Raw genomic sequence first — 12,387 nt, forward strand, 5'->3', positions numbered from 1 at the left:
CACGCAGTTCAACGTCGGGCCACTGTCGCATTGGACTGCCCCATATACCTTGATATTGCTCGAGTCGATCAGCTGGCCAAATGGAAACCCACAATGAGGCTCGTTTCAAACTCCGTCAGATATCGATAACGTTGTACGCTTCATCCCCGTGTCTTGCACAGCGAACACTCAACAAGGCCCACGAGAAATACTGGCCTCAAAATGAACTTGTGACGTCACACTAGTCAGCTCGAGGATCACGAGAAAGACAGGCCGTGGCGTGTACGTTACAGCACGGGACACTGCAGGTCTTACGAGTGCCAGCAGACGTCTCTGGCGGCGACTGAGTAACTACCTCAGAGGAGTTAAATAATTCTTGCCTGCATGTTCAAATGTATGTAAGTTTACGATAGCACTCGACAAAATTAAGACTTTCAGCGGGTACCTTTTCAATTAAATACTGATTTCCCTTGGGCCCCTGCACGGTCCCAATAGTTTGCGAAATGTGGCGGACAAGCCGCCTAGTGTGACATAACAAGTTCGTTGCAAGACCCGTACGTCTCGTTGCCCACGAGTCGGCTTGCTCACCACACATCGAGAACGCTCGGCTCCGGGCAGGACACATGGGAAATCAGTGTCTCATCCGAAAGTTACACACTAAAGATCTTAACTCTGTAGTGTGCTATCGACAGGTTGCGCGTATTTCAACGCTCAGTCAAGAATTATTATACTCGTTTGAAATAGTTATTCGCTCCTCGCCAGAGACAGTTGCTGGTATTCGTAAGACCTGCAGTGTCATGTATTGTGACGTACGAGCCACGACCTATCTTTCTCGTGGGCATCGATCACTAAAGATCTGACGCTGTACACGGCTCTTACACTGAAGCGCCAAAGAAACTGGTATACGCATGTGTATTCAAATACAGAGGTATGTAAACAGGCAGAATACGGCGCTGCGGTCGGCAACGCCTATATAAGACAACACGTGTGTGGCGCAGTTGTTAGATCGGTTACTACTGCTACAATGGCAGGTTATCAAGATTTATGTGTGTTTGAACGTGATCTTATAGTCGGCGCACGAGCGATGGGACGCAGCATGTGCGAGGTAGCGATGAAGTGGAGATTTTCCAGTGCGACCATTTCACGAGTGTACCGTGAATATCAGAAATCCGCTAAGACATCAAATCTCCGACATCGCTGCGGCCGGAAAAGATCCTAGAAGAACGGGACACGCGACGACTGAAGAGAATCGTTCAACGCGACAGAAGTGCAACCCTTCCGCAAATTTCTGCAGATTTCGATGCTGGGCCATCAACAAGTGTCAGCGAGCGAACCATTCAACGAAACATCATCGATATGGGCTTTCGGAGCCGAAGGCCCATTCGTGTGCCGTTGATGACTGCACGACACAAACGCCTCGCCTGGGCCAGTCAACACCGGCATTGGACTGTTTATGACTGGAAACATGTTGCCTGGTCGAACGAGGGTCTCGTTTCAAATTGTAACGAGAGTATGGACGTGTACTGGTATGAAGACAACCTCATGAATTCATGAACCCTGCATGTCAGCAGGAGACTGTTCCAGCTGGTGGGAGCTCTATAATGGTGTAGGGCGTGTGCAGTTGGAGTGATATGGGACCCCTGATACGTCTAGATACGACTCTGACAGGTGACATGTACGTAAGCATCCGTCTGATCACCTGCATCCATTCATGTCCATTTTGTATTCCAGCAGGACAATGCGACACCCCACACGTCCAGAATTGCTCCAGAGTGGCTCCAGTAACACTCTTCTGAGTTTAAACACTTCCACTGGACATCAAACTCCGGAGACATGAACATTATTGATGCCTCGCAAAGTGCTGTTCAGGAGGGATCACCAGCCCCTCGTACTCTTGCGGATTAATGGAGAGCCCTGCAGAATTCATGGTGTCATACACTCTGATAGCCGTTCTACCTGCCACAGAGAATTGCAATTAGAAATCATTCAGATGCTTGTCAGTGGTCTGTACTTTACGAAGTTACTTTGTCATCCGACCATGTCGTTCAAATGGTTCAAATGGCTCTAATCACTATGTGACTTAACATCTGAGGTCATCAGTCCCCTAGACTTAGAACTACTTAAACCTAACTAACCTAAGGACGTCTCACACATCCACCCCCGAGGCAGGATTCGAACCTGCGACCGTAGCAGCAGCGCGGTTCCGGCCTGAAGCGCCTAGAACCGCTCGGCCACAGCGGCCGGCGACCACGTCGTCTGACTGCTTCATTCTTTTTTTGTGTGTGTGTGACAATGTAGTAAAGCTCTGATGTCACAACTACTGCTATGTAATTTAATGACGTACACTTGCCAATAGGTCTCTGACTCTTCTCTTGACGACAGTGGTCAGCTACGTAACGATGAGAATACCGCATTTGCTATATTATTTTATTATCCGATGTAATACAGGTAGCACATTAAGATGATCAGACTGCAAAACTGTCAACTGTACCTTTGGCAGATGAAAGTTTATGTAATTCACGTATTTCGACCAAGTATTAAATTTTCTTGTGACTTTTTCTTCCTAGTCTTACTCAAGGCCTGATTATCGCATTGGGCAAGCCGACTCTCACAGCTGAGAGGGCTGTTGATGTACGATCGGTTGGTTGTTTTCATTAAGGAATTATTCAAGCGATCTTACTCAATGATAAATATACCATGCAAAAATTTGTTGCATGGTGTTCCAAAAGTGGAAACAAAGTTCCGCCCAATAAAAAGCTGTTATAATTACAAAAGTAGAGACTCATGTGTCAAAACAATCAAAGGCACTGTAGACTGGGCTGCTCCTACTAGGAGGTCATAAAATAACTATTATTGTTGTTATTCGATCATGGTAGACACTTAAACGTTGGTCGTATCAGTTTCAAGGCAGAACCCTTCGAACAAACCTGTATGATTCACAAACGCAATTATCCTCTTTATATCCATTTAACTGCGGATGAACTTGCGTTATGAATAACTTTGTTTCCGACATTTTTCTGAAACTGTTTTTACTTATTTACCCAGGGTATATCGTGAATGAAAATTGTATGCCACTGATATTCAGCCCAGCTTACTATGCAGTAATAGACGTCTTTCTTCAGTTACCGTTCGACACTGCATTTTAACTGATTTAGAGCGTTGATACACGCACACACACACCATCTCCAAAGAAGGCCCACAGGTTATAAATACAGTACATACATACATACAGAGAGAGGGATAGTTGTGGTATCTTATAGCAGCATGGATGAGACAAGTGCAATAATTCTACGTATTTCCTGATCTCCCTACTGTACCCCAGATATTTTCCGACAAGTGCAATAATTCTATGTATTTCCTGGTCTCCCTACAGTATCCCAGACATATTTCAAGACGTTCGCATTATACAAACCTACCAATATTTGATTGGTACGCTCATCCCACCAGTCTAGTAACATTTTTGGTGCCCAATATCAACTATGAAAACAATTTAGAACTGTTTCGGTACCGTAGTCTCCACGATGGAAATCAATCTTACGCTGAAACGCAGTTATCAGTTCGCAGAGCATCACAAAGACTGGTCGCACGGACCCTGGTTTAAAATCCAGATGGAACTCTTTACGTCATCTTAACACATTGTATCCACTGGATATTTTTCTGTGAGCGCAGGAAAAGCAACACTGGGAGAGGTAGTTCATGCATTCGCTGGCTGATCTACTGCATCCTGAATGCAACCTGTACCATTAGCAATACGATGCACCTCCTCGTCGATACCCAACTGTGTCCAGATCGTTTGAGGAATATTCAACGTCCGTGAGGTTGCTTGACTGCCCCCTTGATTTCTTCTGATCACAATCCTATTGAGCATTTTAGGGACGTCATCGACCGAGATATGCCCTCAGTAGACACAATTCACTGTTCACACCAATCTCAGTGAGTCTGGAGGGGAAAGTGGAGGATGGGGCGTGGGGGGGGGGGGGGAGGGAAGGTGGCGCAAATCTATACACATACAACACAAGCCACCGTACAGTGCGTGGTGGAGGGTACTCTGTGCCATTTCTAGTCATTTTCTTTCCCATTCCACCCGCAAATAGAGCGAGGGAAAAGCGGCCGTCTGTATGATTCTGTATGAGCCCTAATTTCTCGTATCTTATATTCGTGCTCCTTACACGAAACGTATGTATGCGGCACTAGAATCATTCCGCAGTCAGTTTGAAATGCTGGTTCTCTAACTTTTCTCAATAATATTCCTTTAAAAGAACGTTACCCTCCCTCCACTGTTTCACATTTGTGTTCAACAAGCATTGCCTTAATACCTGAGTGTTGTTCGAACCTACCGGCAACAAATCTAGAAGCCCGCCTGTAAATTGGCTCGATGCCTTCCTTTAATCCGACATGCTGCGTGTCACAAACACTAGAGAAGTATTCAAGAATAGGCCACACTAGCCTCCTATAAGGCGTCTCTTGTACATATGAACCACACTTACCCGAAAATTCTCCCAATAAACCGCCATTCACCTTCCCTACCACAATCCTCAGATGCTTGTTCCATTTCATATCGCTCTGCAGCGCTACGCACAAATATTTAAACAACGTGACTGTCTCAAGCAGGACACTATTACTGCTGTATCCATATATTACGGGTTTGTTTTTTCTACTTATCCGCATTAACTTACATTTTTCTGCAATTACAGCTAGCTGTCATTCATCACACCAACTAGAAATTTTATCTAAGTCATATTGTCTCCTCATACACACACCCGACTACGACACCTTCCCGTACACCACAGCATCATCAGCAAATAACCACAGATTGCTGCCCACCCTGATCCACTCAAGGAATGCCACGAAAACATTCCTCAGACCATAACGCTCCGACGATTGTTGCAGGGTGTTTGCTTTCAAAAGTTATACGCCTTACACGCCAATGGCCATCTGTCCGCATAACATAAACCACGAGTCATCTGAAAGGGACAGCTGTCGTCACTCAGTGGACATCCATTGTCGGTAATAGCGTGCAATTTCCAACCTTCGTCGGCGATGAACAGCAGTCGGCATAAGTGCATGAACTAGGCGCCTGCTGCTGACAAGGGAACCTCCCCATCGCACCCCCCTCAGATTTTGTTATAAGGTGGCACAGTGGATAGGCCTTGAAAAACCGAACACAGATCAATCGAGAAAACAGGAAGAAGTTGTGTGGAACTATGAAAAAAATAAGCAAAATATACAAACTGAGTAGTCCATGCGCAATGTAGGCAACATCAAAGACAGTCTGAGCTCAGTAGCGCCGTGGTCCCGTGGTTAGCGTGAGCAGCTGCGGGCCGAAAGCCGGCACGGTAGCTCCGCGTGTTCGGTCAGAGAGCCGGTTGCCCTCTGTATTAAAAAACTGAGTGGAAGGATCAACCACCGAACTTGAACAGGATGTCTTGCGACGTCCGCAATGACCACACACAAAGATCAATAACGAACAAAATGCAAAGAAGAAAAAAAAAGAGGTCCTTGGTTCAAGTCTTCCGTAGAGTGAAAATTTTACTTTCTTTATTTTCGCAAAGTTATGATCTGTCCGTTCGTTTATTGACATCTCTGTTCACTGTAATAAGTTTAGTGTTTGTGTTTTGCGACCGCACCGCAAGACCGTGCGATTAGTAGACGAAAGGACGTGCCTCTCCAATGGGAACCGAAAACTTTTGATCGCAAGGTCATAGGTCAACCTATTCCTCCACAGGAAAACACGTCTGATATATTCTATACGACACTGGTGACGGCATGTGCGTCACATGACAGGAATATGTTGTCGACCCACCTAACTTGTACACTTGGCGAATGGCTAAAAAGATTCTTCTACCTTGCCCGATTTAGGTTTTCTTGTGGATGTAATAATCACTCCCAGAAAACAGATGAAAACATAACGGACGGACAGATAATAATTGTTTGAAAATAAAAAGTTAAAGACTGGAACCAAGGACCTCCCGTTCCGCAGCTGCTCACGCTAACCACGAGACCAGGGCGCTCCTGAGCTTGGACTATCCTTGATGTTGCCTATCTTGCACATGGACTACTGAGTTTGCATATTTTGCTTATTTTTTTCATAGTTCCACACAACTTCTTCCTGTTTTCTCGATTGATCTGTGTTCAGTTTTTCAAGGCCTAACCACTGTGCCAAGTTACAACTAAATCTGAGGGGGGTGCGATGGGGAGGTTCCCTTGTGAGACCCATATGCAGCAATGTTCACTGACGGTCGTTGGCGTGACAATGTTGGATAGCCCCTTGGTTCATCTGGGCGGTCAGTTGCTCAACAGTTGCACGTCTGTTCGCCCCTACACATCTCCGTGGCCGTCATTCATCTCTGTCATCTATGGTCCGTAGTATACGACAGCTGCCTCGGCGTCGGTTTTGGTTCAAATGGTTCAATTGGTTCTAAGCACTATGGGACTTAACATCTGAGGTCATCAGTCCCCTAGACTTAGAACTACTCAAACCTAACTAACCTAATGCTTCCACCTTTGGCCCGAAAGCCCATGATTATACCGTTTTGGACGACGGACAAATTGCTCCGTTTCCGCATTATGACAACGATCGCACTATCATCCGCGTCCCTCCAGCACGCTTTATACAGGGTGTCGGAAATTCCTCTTACAAACTTCTAAAACTTGAGTGCACAATATGTTGAATAGCAGCCCATGTTAGAAACCGTACAGTTTCCATTCTATAACAGTTTCAATTCATATGTTTAACTCATCCATTTCTGCGCGAGGAATTAAATTAGGAGTGACGGAGTACAGTTATTATGCAACAATTTGAAAAGAGACACAAAGAAACATTCTTTTAGCACTTAATCACATTTGTTTGTATTAACATTGAAACATTAGATGTTGACGTTTTTCCAAAACAAAAAGACCCCAGCATACCGCACGCACAGAACAATACTGAAGGATTACGTCTACAACATCGGCTCGATGTGGTGACCGCCAAGATTGATACAGACATTGTACCTACGAAGCATGCTCTGGTACACACTCCCTATCCCACGTGGTGTCTCTTCAATTTCTAGGGAGACAGCCAGAGCTCGTGCCTGCAGGTCTTCCTCTGTCTCTACAGGAGTCTCATCAATTAAACTTTGTAAGGCAGACGTTGAGTGACATCAGGTGACCGTCTGACGTAGTACGCGTCATTCTGTGTACTCTATTGCATACGAGCACAAGCAGATCTAAGACTTTTCTCTTTCCCTCAGCAGACACGGTCGACATTCAAAATATTTAGTACTCACTTCCCTCTTCAAGTCCTAGAATTCTAGAACGGGAATTTTCTAACGCCCTATACAGGGTGTTACAAAAAGGTTCGGCCAAACTTTCAGGAAACATTCCTCACACACAAAGAAAGAAAATATGTTATGTGAACATGTGTCCGGAAACGCTTACTTTCCATGTTAGAGCTCATTTTTTATTACTTCTCTTCAAATCACATTAATCATGGAATGGAAACACACAGCAATAGAACGTACCAGCGTGACTTCAAACACTTTGTTACAGGAAACGTTCAAAATGTCCTCCGTTAGCGAGGACACATGCATCCACCCTCCGTCGCATGGAATCCCTGATGCGCTGATGCAGCCCTGGAGAATGGCGTATTGTATCACAGCCGTACACAATACGAGCACTAAGAGTCTCTACATTTGGTACCGGGGTTGCGTAGACAAGAGCTTTCAAATGCCCCCATAAATGGAAGTCAAGATGGTTGAGGTCAGGAGAGTGTGGAGGCCATGGAATTGGTCCGCCTCTACCAATCCATCGGTCACCGAATCTGTTGTTGAGAAGCGTACGAACACTTCGACTGAAATGTGCAGGAGCTCCATCGTGCATGAACCACTTGCAAAGGCACATGTTCTAGCAGCACAGGTAGAGTATCCCGTATGAAATCATGATAACGTGCTCCATTGAGCGTAGGTGGAAGAACATGGGGCCCAATCAAGACATCACCAACAATGCCTGCCCAAACGTTTACAGAAAATCTGTCTTGATGACGTGATTGCACAATTGCGTGTGGATTCTCGTCAGCCCACACATGTGGCGGTAAATCGAGGAAGTACAGTACATACTGACGAAACTAAAATGAGCTCTAACATGGAAATTAAGCGTTTCCGGACACACGTCCACATAACATTTTTTCTTTATTTGTGTGTGAGGAATGTTTCCTGAAAGTTTGGCCGTACCTTTTTGTAACACCCTGTATACGCTCCACTGCTAGTGCTCCCACCTGCCACCTGCAGTTTGACGTCGAACATATGCGGTGCTCCCATTAACGTGACCGGCCGTTTATTACACATTAGTGATCCTTGTAGACTGTCGTCGTAATTTTTCTCCAATCGGAAACAAAAGGTTTACGGCGTTCGATAAAGATCGTGTAGTTATTTGTACACAGATAAAGTATGTGGCCTGCGGTTGCGGCACAGATAAGATACTCGGTGTGTCGGTTGCTACAATGGTAATATTGGTGTCGACTGACGGTGATTTTAGCACAGATGCGCAGCGGCGGTGGTCGCTATGCGGGTGTGCTGCGCTGAGACCCCGCAAGTGCGGCGGCGGGCCGGCTTTTTGTACGGCAAGGTCGCGGAAACCTCACGTTTTCCCTTTCTCCGCGGCGGCGGCGGCAGCAGCGGCGGCGCCGGAGCAGGGTCTGCGGCAGCGGCGCTTTCACTGCCAGTTGACATGCGGCCACGCGCGCTCGCACCTGCCATGGGCTGATGGCTGCTGCCGCCGCCGTCCAGGACCCGGAGCTCGCCTTCCGCTTCTACGACAGGTGGAGGAGGCGCAACGAGGCGCTGGCCCGCCGCTGGCTCAACGAGCCTCTCTGCCAGGAGGGGCAGCCGCCTGCCATCTTCCACAGCCTGCACTGCAAGATCCAGCTGCTGCGGCAGGAGATTGTGCGTACACCTCTCATCTGCTCTCCTCCTACGATAAGTGAACTGTGCTCGAACCCAGTTTAAAAGTTCCGAGCTTCGCTTTTTTGTGTTGTCGCTGTATGTGGTACTAGCCCGGTGCTACCAATGTAGGTCGGTAGGGAAGCGGCTTCGTGCAGTAAGCATCCTCACCTGTCCTGAAGAATCTAGATCTTAACACGGAAACGTTAGTGTGCAAGTCACAGTGCATATCGCATCTTTGTTTAGCTATACGTCACTTCTCAGTCAGTCATCAAAATGATAATGAGCGTTTTCTGTGACCTCTACATTCTTTTTTATATTCATTAACGAATTACCTATCGAAAATGCTGCTTCTATGGCACACGACACTGGCTTTTGTACGTTAATGCAGCACCAACTGTCATTTCGAAAATCGTGTCTGACAAGGACGAATGTATTGCCTTAGAAGTATATTTCCAATATTAATAACTTTGTTTTCCCCGAGGTAAGCTAGACAAACAGCAGTAACGAAGAATGCAAAGCAAAAGTATAGTTTTAATTCCTAAGACTCAAGATGAGCAGCGAGTCTACAGTTCTAATAGACGCCGCCGGTTTTATCATAATGCTTTTTGCTTGAATCTTCATCATCCTAGCGTACTTGTCTCTGTCATCGGCACGCCCTCTTGTTCAGTTGAAGTGGACTGTGTGGGGTGTCCAGGGACACACACTGTGAATTCTAATCTAGGTCAGCCTAGCTCGCGAGAAGATGCCAAGGTCTGAGGAAGTGCGCGAAACAGCCTTCACGCGGCTGGATTGCTGTTGCTTGCGGGCTCCCACACACTAACTTCATGCAAAATAGGTTCTATTTGCAAGACGGGATATTGTCCTCACGGAAATATTTCACATCGTTGCCTGTGTTAGTTACAGTAGTAAGCAACCTTTTCGGAGTGGCCAGCCAACTGAAAGGAGTGTGTGTAACCACCATCTGGCAGTAGGAAAAAACGACAGATATTAATAATGTTGTCCTTAAGTACACGACATCGATCGAAAATGCGATAATTGGAGTGGCTCATGTCCCAGAAAACTGATCTTCGCTTTCAGTGTTAATATGTTTTTGGGAAGTATCCCTCCCACCACATTTACAATATTACTGCAAAGAGAGATGTAAATCTGTATGCGAACGTCTATTCTTTGTATACACTACTGGAAAGCAAACTCTCTATAAGGGTTTCTGCTTTTATCGCGATATAATGCTGCAGCTGTAGCTGGGGTATGCGCCTGTTTTCTATGCGAATGGAGGAATAAATCGGTTGTAACCTGTTCGAGAAACCACATCGGCATCGTGATGAGCTTACGGGAAAACACGTTAGTCGGAGCGGGATTCGGACCACATATCTCCCAATTAGGGGAGCAGCCCTTCAGCGCTGCGCCATGTCGCTTTGTTGCCCGCCATTTACTCGGCCTTGCCAGCCAGATCTGAAAATGTTACTTCTGGGTCGCCTTTGGCGGCAGACAGTGACGTAGCGTTTCCGCATTCTCCGGACAGTCTGCACTGCGCAACAGGAGCCGCCGCTACGCAACGTCTCAGCGGATCACTGCCGCTGACACGGTTCCCGGTCCTGTCTCAGTTTACTCCCGTGTACAAAGCTGCGCTTCGGTACTATTGTCGTAACCTGGCACAAAATTTTACGATTGTCTGTCTGTCTCTTCCATTATTGAAATGAGCCCGACATCATTTATCACAGATAAATCTGCTTTAGTAGTTGTCAACGAAATCGCAGTAGGTAGCTCTTATTACATTCCCTGTACGATTCGTAAGCGCTGTGTTTGCACACTACTTGGCAGACCAGTTCAGATTACTGTCTCGAGGAAACGGCAGAAGCAGAGTCAGGAAACAATTCTAAGGACGTTGAAAGTTCGTCTCTGAAGCAAATGAGAAAGCAGACTGAAAAATATGCTAACAAAATTGTTTCTAAAATGACAAATACACTTCGCCTACATGGAAAACAAAGAAATTAGTCATAAAAATCTAGTCTGATGTTCATCCGTAATCATCTTTCATGAATCTCTAATACGATTTTAAGTATATTAACGGCTTGTGTACAAAACATTTGTTCAGTCATGACTCCATCATTTGCGATACGACCGAGTGCGAGAACAATAATTTTTTTTTTGCTCAAATGGTGCACTTCAAGATGCATTGACAGAAAGGTTTATTTTCAGTGCACTTATTGTATTTTAACATGAAACAGGATTCATTGAACGATACACTGTGAAAATACATTACATGCACTGATGATAAGGCGGTAAAGCCTCGATAGCTGACTAGTCAAATAAAACTAATGACAAGCGATTGTGGTGCAACAAAAAAAATCAAATGGCTCTGAGCACTATAGGACTTAACTTCTCAGGTCATCAGTCCCCTAGAACTTACAACTACTTAAACCTAACTAACCTAAGGACAGCACACACATCCATGCCCGAGACAGGATTCGAACGTGCGACCGTAGCGGTCCAGCCTGTAGTGCCTAGAGCCGCTCGGCCACCCCGACCGGCCCGTGGTACAACAGTTCTGGTTTAATGAAATAATTGTATACATGACTTGTTAATAAGACAAGGAAGTCTTCATCCTGGCACCGAGAGAGAAGTTACAGTGGCTAAGACTATGAATGGGCTGCCTACAACCAGCGATCCCGATTTCAGTTTCTGTGGATCCCTACATCCTTTCAGAATAATACTGTGATGGTTCAAATGGTTCTAAGCACTATGGGACTTAACTTCTCAGGTCATCAGTCCCCTAGAACTTAGAACTACTTAAACCTAACTAACCTAAGAACATCTAACATATCCATACCCGAGGCAGGATTCGAACCTGCGACCGTAGCGGTCTCGCGGTTCCAGACTGTAGCGCCTAGAACCGCTCGGCCACTCCGGCCGGCAATACTGTGATGATACTTTCCGAAATATCGCGGCTGATTTGCTACTCATACATGTCCTATATGAGTTCGTGCTCCATCTCTAATAACATTGACATCGATTAACTTTAAACTCTACTCTTCCTTCCTTTGAAGCATATTTTGTAGATCAGCTGATCACAAGCAAGTGCTAGTAGGTCATAAACGCTACTGTTTTGAAATTTGTGGCAAGTTCCTACGGGAGCAAACCGCTTAGGTCATCGGCCCCTATAAACGCTACTGTTCCAAAGGTTGTGGCGGAAATGAATATACTCGAATAGTTCTGAGTTGCAATGTCTATAAATAAAGCACTAAGAGAGAGAAACATTACTGCTACCGTAACAAACTGTTCCGGTTGCCGGCCGGAGTGGCCGAGCTGTTCTAGGCGCTTCAGTCTGGAACCACGCGACCGCTACGGTCGCAGGTTCAAATCCTGCCTTAGACGTGGATGTGTGTGATGTCCTTAGGTTAGTTAGGTTTAAGTAGTTCTAAATTCTAGGGGAGTGATGACCTCAGATGTTAAGTCCCATAGTGCTCAGAGCCATTTTGAACCGTTT

The 12,387-nt window shown here is 45.8% G+C and overlaps 1 protein-coding gene across 1 annotated transcript in view; it reads left to right on the top strand.

Moving 5' to 3' along the window:
* Nucleotides 1-8,662: 8,662 nt before the first annotated feature.
* The window catches only part of LOC126183696 (uncharacterized), an 89,178-nt gene continuing 85,453 nt past the window's right edge, over nt 8,663-12,387 (top strand). Inside the window, exon 1 of the mRNA XM_049925878.1 lies at nt 8,663-8,900. Within this exon, the coding sequence (XP_049781835.1) occupies nt 8,721-8,900 (180 nt within the window). The 5' untranslated portion in view covers nt 8,663-8,720. The remainder of the gene's footprint in view (nt 8,901-12,387) is intronic.

This window comes from Schistocerca cancellata, chromosome 4 (assembly GCF_023864275.1).
Source record: "Schistocerca cancellata isolate TAMUIC-IGC-003103 chromosome 4, iqSchCanc2.1, whole genome shotgun sequence".
Lineage (NCBI taxonomy): Eukaryota > Metazoa > Arthropoda > Insecta > Orthoptera > Acrididae > Schistocerca > Schistocerca cancellata.